At 40.8% G+C, this 15,371-nt stretch overlaps 1 protein-coding gene across 2 annotated transcripts in view; it reads left to right on the top strand.

Moving 5' to 3' along the window:
* The window catches only part of LOC135936202 (lachesin-like), a 92,517-nt gene that overhangs the window by 46,939 nt on the left and 30,207 nt on the right, over positions 1-15,371 (top strand). For both annotated transcript variants that reach the window (XM_065478944.1, XM_065478943.1), the window contains exon 2: positions 7,725-7,846. In XM_065478944.1, coding sequence (XP_065335016.1) covers positions 7,725-7,846 — 122 coding nt within the window. The remainder of the gene's footprint in view (positions 1-7,724; positions 7,847-15,371) is intronic.

Here is a 15,371-nt window from a genome sequence, read left to right as displayed (position 1 = left end):
GAGACGGAGCGAAATGCAAAAACAACACAGCATCCTCATTTGCAGCGCGGCACTTTTAATAAAATGATGATGAGCAGTGTAATTTGGACGTCGCTTGAAATTTATTCGAAAGCCAGTGAGGGCGTTTGATAAAGCTGTGTGAGCAAGAAATATGGCGGGCGAGGCAAAGGCTTCGACTTCGCAAGTTTTGGGTCCTTCAGTGACACTATTTTGCACGGAGGGGTAATATATTACCAGAGGCTAATATGTTTGCACTAACGGCAAGGCAGGTTTGCACGGAGATGCGCGGACTGAATTGCAGCTGAAAGGTCCAAGTTTCAACATAAAACGGTTAAATTGGATCAAAATGGGGGACAGCTTCATTAATCTAATTAATTACATTTCTTCCTAATGTATTTAATTCCATCATTATTTGATTTTGAGATGAAGCAATTTTCATTTCTGATATCAACAACCTGCCACAGAACAACTACGCAACACACGATAGCTATAGTTAGAAACATTGAAAGGGAAACTAAATCATGGGTTTAATTGAAGAGTTGGTTTAAACTCATATGTGAATACCATGAATATTTGACTAATATTTCGCTCTGATAACATTTGAGTGGCACTGATTATGAGTTACGAACTTATTTCAAACTGCCAGTGTTCAATTAGCATGCATCCAATCCGCGCATCTCTCATTTAGGTCGACACGGCCTGGTTGCCGCGTCGAAAGAAGCTGCTTAATTAATGCAGATCGAGGTTTTGCAGGGCTCGTTCGCTCTCTCATCCCTAACACATTCAGCCAACAAAACACGAAACAAACGAGATATGCACACGGTGTGCTGAAAGGCACAGCATGCAACCAGCGGCTCTCTCGCTTTGAGGGTTCTCGTCGTTTCTGCATGCGATTACGTCGCTTATTTATGAGAGTGAGGACTGGATATGGAAAGCGTGGCAAAGAAAGTTTGTTGCTCGCCTCATCTCGCGAGCGAATGTTTGCTAGCTGTCTCTCCTTGCTGCATGTGTCGTGCAAATATGTGTGTTTTGACAGCTCAGCTGCATTTTAATTGCTTGATAAACGACCTTTTCTCTATGCATAAACAAACGTATGTGCAATGGCATGTACTGCATGCAGTGTCAATTATCACGCTCAGTATAAAAGTTTCTCTGTTCAGTCTGACATGTACGCTTGAAACTGCTGGCATGTCATTTTCCGATTTCAAACTATATTCCAAGTTGGCTGGAAGTAGCTTGAGGGTATAAATAATAGCGTGAAGGATTCAACAAACTTATTTTTTAAGTAGGTAAAACGTCTCGTCTAGGTTGCCGTTCAAAAATTTCAACGGCAACCTAGAATATTTTAGATAGTAATTCAAATAAAGGTAAAAGATTTTCACAAACTTTCTGTAAAACGGTTGACTGTTAACCGGCGCTTTACAGGCCAACAATTAAGAACACATTGCATTGCTTTTTATAGCAAGTAGTTTATTTAGACTATTGTCTGTGGAATTCAGGAAGAGTATAATTATATCAATAACGCGCAGTAATAAAATCAGGAACGAGTAAAATTAAAATTCTAATATTGTTGAATTTCTCGAAGTATGAAACGGTTGTCAATATTTTTTCGAAACTTTGAACGACAACTTTGGAAAATTTTAGCGGTTGTCCAATTTGTAGAGGGTATGGATTTTTAAGTAATTTTAAACAGATTTTCACTACTTTTCTGTAAAGTGACGTGTACTTTTAAATTGGCAATAATTAAAAACATAAAGGATAAATGAAGAAGGCATCCAAATTATTAGGCATGTTGCCATAATCAAATTATGATCAGTTCTTGATTGAGACTTTTGCAGTGTAGCGCGTTTCAATTAATTAACCAAGTTCCTCCTCAAGGCACGCAATAAAAAATGCAAACGCGCCGGATTCCCGAACCAGACGAGCTGGTTTACCGCACAAACAACGGGGTTGCTAATGTGAATAACTAGAATTGTTCAAACACAGCATGACACAGGGCCTGTTCGACTGGCAGGCTGTGTATTAATGAGCTCCACGCTCGCTGCTCCAACGCAAATAATTACTTACACGCGTTCGTACGTACGTACGTGTAGGCATATGGGCCCGGAACAATGCCTGATACATTTAATAATGATGTATGTTTCGCCGGGTCGCTGGAAATATTAATTATGACTGTCAAGCCATAGCCATTGAATCGCACGAGACGCGAAATCCATCTGCGGAGAGCTTTGTTCTGATCGGCGCGCATTATACGCTCGACCCGCGCGAATGAATGATCCCTGAACTGAGTGAGCGAGCTGTACATTCTCTGCTGGATATTATCGGAATTGTGATATTCCAGGCTCTTGTGAGTTCTCCTGCATGCTGGCTGGTTGGCTAAAATCATGCGGCGCGTTTGCCGCGGGCTGCTGGATTTTGATTCGAGCCCAAGTCATGAATTTTGGCCTGCAATTGAATCATGCTCCCGGCTTTTTGGGTCGTCGAAACGGTAAAAAAAATATATTAAAATTGTAAATTCGTACTCTAGAGTGGTAGAATCTCTTTGTTAGAGTTTAAAACAACTAAAAATGCATCACCGTGAAATTATCTCTGCTAAAAGTTGCCTTTGAAAGCCCAGATTTACTCCAGGCGGTTTTGATGTTGTTTTGAGTTGAGTCAAAGGTACTGCCTCCTCGGCCATTTATTTTTCTGTAATTGCGCAAAATTTTCCAGCTCTGCTTTTCTTGTTTCAGCCGCTGGTTGAAGCTCAAATTTATGTATATGAGCTAGAAAAGGAACGAGTTATAATTTGTCATTCGACCCTTTGTCATAATTTTCCGTAGAATTAACTTTCATCCACACGCATCTGATGGCAAAATACTTTGAAATTTCACAATTGCCATAATGCCATGGCTAAAAATGTTTTGTTAATCAATTAAATTAATTCTTGCATTTTTTACTACAAACTGTCTTAGTCTTTTGTGTTTAATACATTCCTTTACTATCAGTTCCTGTGGAAATAATTTGCACTATTTTATTGGTTTGTTTTAAAGATCCCATAATACTCAATAACTCGATCCGCCCCATTTTCCCTATTCCGATCTTTTTATTTGAGACAGAAGTACTTGAATTCTTGTTTTGAGAAGAATTAATTTTTTTAACCGCATCAATTACATTGAAACTTGATTGATAACTTGTTTTTGTGCTGAAAGCTGAAACTTTCAATGAATCAAATCTGATATTCTGCGCATCGATTAGAAACTGTAAAATAGCACGTGCATTTTATAAATTCGCCCCACAGTTTCTACGTTGTCCAATTTTTCAAGAACACTATTAGGGTATCGACAAAGAGCATTTGGACGGTGGAAGAGCAAAGTTAGCCCTAGTCGCCATATAACGCAATTTATTTCCAGGCGACGTGCGTTTTGTGTGCTTTTGTGCTGTTTGCGTGCCGGTGTCTAGCAGGCTGCGTGGGCGGCGATAATACCTCGGCTTTTATTGGGACCAGCCGGTCTTTCCTGATGCAAAAAGCAACAATTTTCAATTTGCCGCGCGCAACGTGTTCAATTTAGGCTCATAAAAGTTTTGTTGCGAAAAAGAGAGCGTGCTCAGGTGATAAATCGCGTCGGGAGAAGGAAAGGAGACTTTATTTTTGTATGTGCCGTTGTTATTTCCACGCATGTGTCCTCTATTAGCATCGTGTTGAAATTTCATTAAACTTTAATTGATATTTACAGCGGACGCTCACGTATAAAAGTAAACTTGTTCATCTTTTATGTCGTTCGCCGGCCGAAAATTAGTTTTTGTGGCTGCTAATAAAAGCGAAAGAGCGGCTCTAAGAGCAAAAAAAGTCCCGCGCTCTTGTGTCATGCATTTCCTTTTTTTTAAGAATTCGCGATTGAAATCGACTAGCTGCGTGCTGCCATCGTTAATAATATCTGCCTGGAGCACACTCCATTCTCTGAAAGCCGGTGGGAGAGGAACGACTTTGCAAACCTGCTCTTTCCCTCTCTCTTCCAGTGTTTTCCAGTCAGCCATCAACTTTTTATCTGCCACTTCAGCCGCCTTTTTAAACCTACTCTCACGAGGCCAGCCTCCGGATAAACGAAAAGAGAAAAACTTTGATGATTAAAAGATATATTTTCGTTTGGATAAATGAAAACCGCTGCAATATGCCCTCGGCCAGCCCCCACCGGATTTGCCTGGAAATAATTAAAGACATTGTCGTTGCGGAGGTTATTAATAAAAATTCTCCATAAATCCGAGTCAAGACGACGAAATTAGAAAATGTGTTGGGGGGTGTGCGAGCGTGTGTAGTGCGCGAGGCGAAAAAGGTAATTACTCTTGGCAATTTTTCTTGAGCCATTCGCATTTTTCATCTCATACGCGCTCTTTCTTTTCCTTTCGCAGTCATATTTCATGCGGTGGCTCGACCAGAAACTTTGGTAATGCTATCTAAAGCGAGAATTTTTCTAACTTAACTCGTTTCTCCACCGACCATATGTTCTGCTCTCCTCTGAGGGGGCAATGATTTTGATGATTAAAGAGGACTGCGGCAAGAGGGCTGGCTCAGATGTTACGTGCCTGAATTTGGAAGAAAACGAATAAATTTACATTAATTAGTGAAAAAAGTATTTATTTGTTAGCACTTGCGCTTATTTATCAAGTAATTGCAAGTGTGACTATAGCATAGCAATCTAGTTAAAATAATATGTACTTAGAGGAGTCGTCATCTAAGTGCAGTTGTATTTTGCAATTTTCTTTATAAATTTGAATAATAAATTAATTACAAAGAAAGCAATCTCTATTTATTAAATTATTCACGAATTTCCCGACCAAATATTTAAATTTAGCGACGACTGACACAAATGCTTCTAAGCGAGTGTTGTGTTGGTGTAAAAATTGTGTAATGTTAATTGTGGATAGTATGATTGTCCTCAACGAACATGAGCCCTCAAATTATGTAACCAAAGTCTAGGCCAATTTGGGGTTTGTTCTTCTTGGGTTAAGTCTTAGAATAGACAATTTTATTTAACGCACTAGGCATACAACACTAAAATTATTACAGTTCAGGTTTTGCACATTTTTAACGTTTCTCTTATCTCTTGAGTCGTTTTTTTTCTTTCCCGACACTTTTGAATGTGACATTTCTCACACCACGCCTACATTTGTGTGGTTCATAATGAAACATTTGATTAATACAGAAAATAAATATAGTGATATCCATGACAGGCATATATCAAGTGAAACATATGGGTAAAGCCATTTGCCACAATGTTTTCCTAAAAATGTTGTCTTTTTTGTTTTAACGTGACAACGTGGTTTAATTTGATACAGTAGGGAATAAGAAGAAATTAACTGTTCCTAACTATTAATACGATACAGCACCTATTTGGATTCATCCAGCTTCAAAATTATTTTTCATAAAACGGTTGAATCAATTGTTTATTAATAAAAAGAATATAAATATCACCACAAAAAATATTTTGAGTTGCACGATACTTTCCCCTCCTCAAGAAAAATAGACTGCCGATTTGAATAATAAAATATCTCAACGGGAAACAAAATGCGATAAGACGATTGTCCTATTGCTGGAATGCAATGGTACGTCTAGGCAATTTCCGCTAACCAACAAAGCGCAGCGACTGTTTTCCTTCACTGAATGAAACAAATTCTCATTTTTTTCATCCCGTAGAGCATAACAAGCAGTCCGCGGAATGAACTGCTGCCGGATTGCGCGGCGCACGCCAGATAAAAATAATTTTCCCCGGCTGTAATAAAAAATCTGGGAAGCATCGCGCGCGGAAAAGTAAATTTCCCATCCAATCTCGAATTCAGCCGCGGTCTTCCCTCACATAGCACACAGAAGCAGTAGACTACAATTTTATCTCGGCTGCTGCAAAATAAAGCCGAAGAAAGTTGCTGGTGCAGAGTTAATGTGCTGGCTTCTTCTATTCTGCACAATTTTGTGGTGCATATTATACACGACGAGTGCAGCTTTCTGTATCCAGCTGCAGATTTCTGTGCTTCGAAGAGAACTACCGATGTGAATACTTTATATTGCGCGGTAGATAAATGCGCTTGACATTTATAGACCTTAGAAGACGAGGATACACATTCAATATTCTAGTCACCATCCATGTTTGGAGAACATGACAGACATTTTTAAACTCTAAAAAAAATCAGTATGTGGAAAATATCAATAAATATATTACTCCCTCTGAGCGCCGAGAAATTATGGTTTTTTCCGTCCAAAACTTAATTATTTTTCCAGGAAGAAAACAATCATCAAAAACTCGAGCATCATCTCCTTTTCCAGACAGTATGGAATCAGCGCAATTTTTCATTCAGTGGAATAAGCCTCGTCGAGTTTGTATTTCATAAAGAAGCTGCAGTAATAAAGCTGCTTGCAATAAATTACAGTGGAAACTGCCAACAACTCTATTCAAGCAGAAATAAAACCATCCTTTGTTAGTTGTTAGAGAGACACGTCCTGCAGCGCCGCGAGTGATTTGCATTTACTCTTCATATAAAGTGTGCGTTGCATTATATGTATGCTCGCTGCTGAGACCATTAAAAAGTCCGACACAAAGCGTCCCTCCTGTGTCCATTTATTATTCATACACGCGCGGATCGGCATTCAAAGAATTTTTCGACATGTCGGAATCAGAATTGCAAATTCGCAGGCGATCGGGTTGTTGGCCAAATCTCATTATCCTTTTGCCCAGCAGTGAAAATAATCCTGCTGCAGCTGAGCCCCCGGCGCGTGGATAATAATATGCCGTCGGTGCACTTTTGTTCTTTGTGCATGTTTGATGGGCCATTTATATTCACTTAGCGCCATCATAACGCCATTTCGCCATCAACTGCTCGTCCGCAACAATAAAGCCAGCCGCTCGCTCTCAGCTGGGAAATGTATACACACACTCTCTGTTCCATGGCATAATAGCGTGCTGGCCAGTAATTGGCAATAAACCATCATCGCCGGTGGTGTGACCAATTTATACCCTGGTCGGCGCGCGCATGTAACAAACACAATAATCAGCCTTTTTTACGACTAACTGAGCCATCAACGAAAATCTAGAAATACCCGAAAAACCTGGAGAGATACCTGGATGCCAGAAACGTAGGACAATAAAACCAACAGCCTTCCACAATAAATGGGCAGCTGAATAAAAAAATGAGCAATATCTGGTGTTGAGAAAAATAATTCCCCTTGCTATTTGAAATTTTCTTCCTAGCCTACAAAATAGAACACTGAATGAATAAAGTATAACTGAACACCTGCGATGTATCACATTAAATTAACACCAAAAATCGTAGGTAATGATCAGAAACAAATGCACTAAAAATTTACTCAAATTTAAACGATTAAAAAAATGAAACTATTATTTGGGATATTTTGTACATGGCGGAGAAACTCGTCACTTTAAGCTCCAGGAGAATATGAAAGTGAGTGTATCATGAATTTGAGCTTTAAATAGCTTCTTTGTGGTAATCGTGGTAGTCTATTTGATTTATTGCGTCGTTGCAGAATGAATAAAGTAAATATTTCTAAATGAATAGTTCCTTTTACACAAATTGAAAAACAGAAAAAAGACAAATTATAAAGATACAGTACGATATTTACAAGAATCAAATTCTGAACAAAAATCAATCAGGCTTTGCTACTCTTGCCGTTCAATTCAAATCTGACAAGAGTGCAGGAGCTAATGCTCTAATTTTGTTTTATTATAATGTTTCAGAGTGGTCCGTAGCAAGAATGATCGAGGATCCAGACTTCGGGCAACCCATCCAGAACGCTACAGTGCCTCTCGGCCGCGAAGTGGTGCTGTCATGCGTCGTGGACCACCTTGGCAAGTTCAAGGTACGTATTGCCACTCGTGCGTCACACAAAAATGCACGCGAACGACTTCACAATTTATCCGGTGCTCTCTATAAACAGCCCAGTTCACAGACAAAGGTCAAAGTTAGTACGTACACTAAAAGTCACTTGGCCCGGCTCATTTGGTAAGAGATCCAATAGAGGTGCACAAAGGTAAAAAGCTCCGGCCAGCCGAGTGGTGGGTGGTGCCTCCTCTCTCTCTCTCTCTCTCTCTCTCTCTCTCTCTCTCTCTCGCTCTCTCTCTCGCTCTCTCTCTCGCTCTCTCTCTCGCTCTCTCTCTCTCGCTCGCTCGCTCATGCTCTCTGTTCCGCCTCTTTGTGCTCACGAACAAAGTTCATTTTGTGGCATTAATTTGTTCGGCTTCATTAGCGCTAGCGCGTTCATAGGGAATTGCTAATTATAATTGCCTCCTATCGAACTTGATTATTCAGGCCTATTCATTATAACCGGGTCTGTTTTCATCCGTGGCATTTTTCCTTCGAAAACAACCCCTGAGCATGTTTGAACTTTGCCATTCAAAGTACACCCGGGTAAAACTACAATTATTGCGGGAGTAAAAAATGCTCTCGAGCACGGTTGTTAAGGAGGCGCTCTCCACGCGTTTCCTGGACCTGATCCAAATTTTTTTCATAAGCAAGCATTATTATCCGACTGTGGTATTTTGTAAATCACGATACCGCCTGCTCGATTGTCGGGCCTGGAGCCAGAGGGAAACGCCAAAACTTGATCCCACTGCCGTTGATGTTTATGCGCGTATACATACAATGCGCGGCACATATATAATTGGATCCAATAAGCAGGAACAGAAAGTCGGAGGCACGCTATATCTGTTCCGCCACTCGATTCGCCAGAAGCACAACAAGCGAGCGCAGTCCACACGATTAATTATGATCAATCTTTGTTATATCCCATTACTGCAGTACAAATGAATACAAATGGCGGACGTGTGCGGCACGAGCCACACGGCCGCATTATTAATTAGCGTGCATATTGCGAAAAGCGACTCTCCAAATGCAATTACAGCCGCATAGCATTACGGACCAAAAAACGGCCTGTTATATCAAGTATGAGACAAAGGCGTGTAACGAGTCGGTTTTCTGATGAAGATTTATTCAGCTCGTTCATCATGCGTGCACTGGCGAGGTAATTTGATATGTACGCACAAACACCTCTTTAATATGAATAAACGGCGGGCTTCATATTCTGCTGAAAATGCATATTTGATAGAGTTGACGCTTTAGTATTCATCAGCACTTAAATTGTAAAATGGCTTTTCGAGGGCTTATTTGAAAAATGTTCTAACAATGAACCATCATTTCATTTTCCTTGGCACTTGAATCAACATCAAAAGATAAAATTTTTATCCATACTAAAATTAAATTTAATACACACAGAAGCCCGGAAAGAGGGAAGTGATAAAAATTATAAGTTTTTGCATAGAAAAATACAGCCTCTCAGATCCATTTGCCAACCGTGGTAATGAATATGTCACACTACTTTCAATATAAATCTTTTTAACGCAGCATTCTAAATTTCGGCAAAACGTCCGTAAAGGGCACACCTATAGAAGCATGCCTGGACAAATTTTTTTGGAGTGGTGAGTGGGATACAGACAAACTGAACTAAAGTTTGCGTTTTGTGTGCGCGGCAGTGACTTGGTAATAGTTTCTAATGTAAGTGAAGTATTTCCATCCACGTCGACGAACGTGCAAAGGTAGTGAAAAGAAAAAGCAGCTGGCCAACTTTTAAGCCAGCAGATCACGGAAGCGACGGATAAAGAGCGCAAGCCACCTTTGCCACAGCGCGTTATTATGTAGCGGCCTTTAGCCTTTTGAGAAATGCTTATTTGGTACCACGCCCAACAGGGCAAAACTTTGTCTGCACGCTGGCGTGTTCGTCGACCATATTCTCGGCTATTTAGACTAGGAAAGCGCAGATCAACTTGCAGATTTCATTCCTGCACTGGGTTTAATTATGTCTGCTTGAGATTGTTTGAAAATTGCAAAAAGTCCAATTAATTGATTACATTGACAAATAGCTGACACTCTGTTTTTTTATTATTACATTTACGCTATCGGAATAATATAATACTGACACTTTCGTTGATAATACAGAACATAAAGTGTCCTGATTTTTCTTTTCCAACAGCATTTGACCCGAAAAATCAGATCTAAAACGAAAAATATATAGTCTAGAGGTCTCAGCCAGCCGGCAAATCTTGGTCATGTGGGCAGCCGCCGTGAATCGGGCTAAGCTGCGCCAGCCACGCCAGCCGCCAGTGAAAAAGGTTAAAAATTAAAAAGTGCAGGAGAAAAATATGTCTTCCGGCTCTTCAGGCCGTTGAGCACTATATACTACTAAACTATACGTTTAACATATTGTCAGCCGCGCCAGCCGCCGGTGAAAATGGCCGCTGGGCAAGAAATTCGGCTAAGCTGGTCCCGCCAGCCACCGCCTTAAATCTCGCAGCTGATACCTCTAATATATAGATTTGTAGAATAACTACATTTCCTGGAAGTGCTTGGTCAAAAGTGCTTCTTTACAGATCTATTTAATTAATCGATTTCCCCTTTTTAAATTTCCAACTCCCTCACTTGAAATATTACAACATATAATTATTGACCTCTAGCATAACGCGCATTAAGTATCAAAAAAGGGGGATGGTTTTATTTCAATTATGATGGAGCGCTCCCCCGAGAGCCTCTTTTTGAGTTCAATTACGCCACAATCAATTTCCGCACACGTTGTTGAGCAGTTCAGTTAAAAATTGACTAACATGACGGTGGTGTGTTCAATTCAAAGGGCACGAGCACAAAGGCGACCGGACGGCCGAGCCCGGAGGAGTTTGCGAGAGCGGGCACCATAATTGGCCTTGCAGATAAGGGTCAGCACCGGCCTGCGAATCACGAGAGCGTGCACATATTTATTATTAAAATGTCGCCGGCACTGAAGGCGGGCCGCAGTTTCATCAGGTTGTCATCAGCGTGGCCTTTGTTTGCGACACACCGCTCTTTTGCAATAACAACATTCTTACGCACGGCCTTTGCCAGGCGCCGAAAGGGTCCATCTTGATGCGCGGCCGGCTTCTTTTGTTTGCACTGCATGGGCCGCGCCGATATTAAGGGCCTCTCGGATCGGTGCTGAAGGGCTGATTTTCCACTGACTGACGAGAGGGACGAATGACGACGACTCATCAGCCAAATGGATGTCAAACGCGGCCAATTACTTAGCCGGCCCAATTGTTTGCTATCAGCCTGGCGGAAAATTGATGCAAACTTAATTTCAAGCTCTCTCCGTCTCCTCATTTCTTAAAGCAAAATCGGTTCTTCCGGCTCACTCAGCACGGGATCGATCCGTTTATTTGACCCCAAGCAGTTCATAATGGAAATTAAGCATGTATATCCATACTTAATCGTATGTTTCTTGGAAAATTTGTAAAACTTTGTTAATGAAATTCCTACAGTTGATATACTGTTCGCTTATTAAGTAAAGCTAAATCGAAATCATATTGCTAATTACACGTTTCATTGCTATTTGACGCAATTGAAACTCTCTAGAAACATTAAAAACTGGTATAAATAAAAAATATAGTAATAGAATCCAGTATTTAAGAAAGTTAACCCGTATGAGAAAATTTAATCAAAATAAATTTCTCTCACATAAGCTGAAAAACGAGGTAGAGTTTTGACAGATAGTGCAAAAGTGTGATATTATTTCTGGAATTAATTAACAATCATCCACCCATTCTTTATTTTTTAGCGAATATATTAGTAACCAACATAAAATCAAAATATTTCGTAATTTTAGTATGTTTATTCGTTTCATTCCTCGTGTTTGCTCATCTGAACTGTTTACTGAATTTTTAGATTTCAAGATGTTTGAGCATGCAATTTATGAAATCATTTTTATTTCTTTTGTATTTGGTTAATAGATCAGCAACTGTTCTACCAGCAGCTTTGAGTCTTAATCTAGGTCTGGAAATTTTCACAAACGGCAGTCAGAATTCAATATTAAAGAAAAGTTTGTTACGGTTCAAACCTTTAAAACTGTATTTTATTGTTTTTAGCACCATAATATAATTTTGGGTTATTATTTATTACAGCTACAGTCATAAATTTGGTTAGTCTCTTTCTTTCGTGTGTGTGTGTTTTTTTTTAATTTTTGTGATTTGCATATGAGTGCACGACGGTTTGAGAAAACGAAAACTGTCTCGAGTGGTATTCGGCAGAAGGACTGATAGCGAGCGAGGTAGTTAATTAAGCTGACGACGCGCTTTCTCGGCTCTTGAAGCGTCCCCAGTAGACCATCGAACCGATTTTAATTGGACAAGTACGAAGGACCGAGAGCAACTAAGTACACGTCCCACGAGGCATAATAAGAGTTGGAGCGATAAGCGGCGGTAAAAATGGATTCACAGTAAATTTTCGCATTGATGAAATAAATTCACCGCCTCGAGAGTTTAATCCGTTGCGAACTATGAGAAAACGCGGCCGCGCTGGATAAAATTTTATTAAATTCGATTACGCGCAGAGGAAGCCGGAGAAGAGAATAGATATTGCCTCGGGAGGTGCTTCTCGGCTGATTTTATTAGACGCAGCAGAGAGAAAAGGGAAAAATTGAAGGCGTTTCCATTCCAGCAACTGCCAAAGGTATAATGATGGCCTTTTTAACTCACGAGGGCTGCGCATTCGCGAACGCGTCGTTTATCACCCGGCAGCGGCTGGCCAGAGACAATATCGGCCACAAATATTAGTCGGCTGTAAATTTTGATGTGCACAACATTCAAAACACATGGCGGCTGGCGAATTCGAGCGCATCAAGTTGAGAACTCCTTCGTTCCAGCAGCCTGGGGGCTATCACGCGCAACTGCCGCCACTTCCAGCCGCTGTTTTGCATAACCTGCAGTACCGATCGCTGCGACTCGGCCAAAACCAATTTGTTTACCACAATCCTAGCAAGGCTGTATGGTAGCATTTCTTTCTGAATGTAATTTCATGCACAACATCAACGTAATTATTAACGTAAGAAATTTTTGAATTAGCATTTTTATCGTTTTGCTCACTAGTTTTCATTTAAATATTTAAATTATAGAAAAAAGCTGTTATTCACGGACCAAGACTGAAGAATTTAATTTTTTATATCTGCTTCAGGACATTTTGCAAAAAATAATGATTTTTATTGTAGAGTTATCACCGCTTGATTAGCATTTGATCTTTAAAGCCTTTTTTTCTCGGAAAAATAAACGGCACTCCTGGTCCATTTTTATTGATTTATTTAGATAAAAATGATTTTGCAAAATTGTACAATACAGATTCACTTTCAACAAACATGTAGTACCCTCCCAAACCCTTATTGGATATTGAACCAATTTGGTTATCTAGCATCTGTTTCAAATTATTTGTTGAGTATAAGCTTCATATAATATATCTCTAGAAAACATATTCTAAATTATGCGAGTAACGGCAAAGCCATCTGGTGCCGTTAATTCACGCATAAAATAGAGCAACACTCATGCATTTGTCTTTTGTTACATACTTCACAAACAAACATTTACATCGAAACTAGGCAACCTGCGCAACATGAGCGCTTAAGACGTTGCATACCCTCTGCATTTTCAGGCTTTTACTGATTGTGAGACCAAGAATGAAATTCGAGGTTGCACACCCTCATCTGTTCCAATTGAATCCTCAGACACACCTTCATTCCGTTTTTATAATCCAGAGGGGGTTAGCGTCGAGCAATAAAATATCATCGGGTGAAAGCGCATTAGCTGCAGATTAAATAGCATAAAGGGTGGTGCAGTAGAGGCAAATAGATGGCAGATTACGTCCGTTCGTTTGTTGTGTTTTTGCAATTTACGAGCGTGTACCAACACGAAACAATAATAATAAATAATTATGATAGCAGCACACACACCATAACCATGAACAGCAGCAATTCTCGGGCCCGCTAGCAGCTCATAGTGCCCTCGCTCACTCGATTCGCGCAGCGGCAGACGAGCCAGAATTCAAATAGGCCGAGCCGCAATTACACGCCCCCAGAACAGCGAGCTAAAAACTCTAACAAGTAGTTATGTGCTGCAAACGCGCACCATATTTCGGCCCTGCTGGGAAATTGAGTCGTTCGCAATTATTTTAGACGCTGGCGAAAAATGAAAAGTTAGTAACACAAGCCAGAAAGCACGCACGCTCTTGCGTCGACCGCTGGGCTGTTGGCGAGATGCGTGCGGTTTTGCACCAGAGCGAAATTCCGTTTTATTTGGCTGGAAATTTATGTGGAAATGTTGTGAAACAATGCGAATTATTGCGCAGCAAATCACGGCTCGCGTTTTCACGCAGTTCACGTTTGTAAGCGATGGAAATTTCAGAGCGGTGCCTCTGGCAGGGCAGCAAGCCCTTTTGAAAAACGGGTTAGCGGATTAAATGTGATATAAATTTCAATTCCGAGTTGCATTTAAGTTGAATATGAGCAAGTTAGAGAAGCCCAAGCTTTGCGCCTCGAGTTAGCAGACTAGACGCGGAGTTAATATGAAATTGGTTCAATCTATGATCGGCACTTCGCGAGGCAGAAAAGTTTTTCTAGCCCGCCAGCATCTGACACTACAGACTCCATTATCCGGCACGGATTTTCTTGTGTAAAAGTGTCACACGCCTCGTGAACAGTGATTTCACGCGTAATTCTTGTGCCGCTCTCCCTTTTCGCCCGTCTGCTCTCGCTTCTTGACGAAAATCGCATTTTTGTCACGCTCACTTTGCGTGGTGTAGCACCGAATTTGAGCTCTATCTCGTTCCACACGTGCTTCTTGTCTCTTATTTCCTGCACACGGCTTTTCCGCCTTTGCTTTATCCACGCCCGCCCCTCATTCACTTTAAAACACTCAGGCAGGATTATCTTCAATCAACGTTAAATTTCATTAAAAGGGCAGTTGAACGAGTAATGGCTTTGAAATATGAATGTCTTTAAAAACTCCATACATTTCACGGGCCATCCCAAGCAACCAAATTCATAGAGAGTGCAACCTTTCGTTTAGCCCTGAGTATGAATCAGACAAATAGCCTTTAAAGTTTGGGTTACGTGTCACGTCAGTGCCTTGATTAATTAATTTAACATCACACGGTTGAAAAGAGAGACAGATGCTCATCTCTCTGGGCCTCGACTAGTACGTAGCGCACAGGGCTAAAGTTTCGTGTGTCAGCTTCTGATTCGGGAAAACGCAGCCCCAGTGGATCCAGAGAGACAGAGTTCATTCTTATCGGAGGCGGGGAGTAATTCAGTGCGTTCGTCCCTGTGACACTGTGGGCGTTCGTAGCCGGCGTTTATGGCGTGTTTATCTCGATAGGCGTCGGCTTTTAACAAGAGTGCCGACTGATGGTCAGTTAATCAGAGGTGACAGCTTGTTTTCAGACAAATGCGCGTGTGTTGGTCCACCGCAGGAAGATTCAGAATCCTCGCCCCCACTGTCCACCAAGCATATGAATGGCTGTTGTGCTCATTCTCTGTTTTGCAC

Source organism: Cloeon dipterum, chromosome 2 (assembly GCF_949628265.1).
Source record: "Cloeon dipterum chromosome 2, ieCloDipt1.1, whole genome shotgun sequence".
Classification (NCBI taxonomy): domain Eukaryota; kingdom Metazoa; phylum Arthropoda; class Insecta; order Ephemeroptera; family Baetidae; genus Cloeon; species Cloeon dipterum.
Note: the sequence above shows the minus strand (reverse complement) of the source record. Positions and strands in the feature narration are given on the sequence as shown.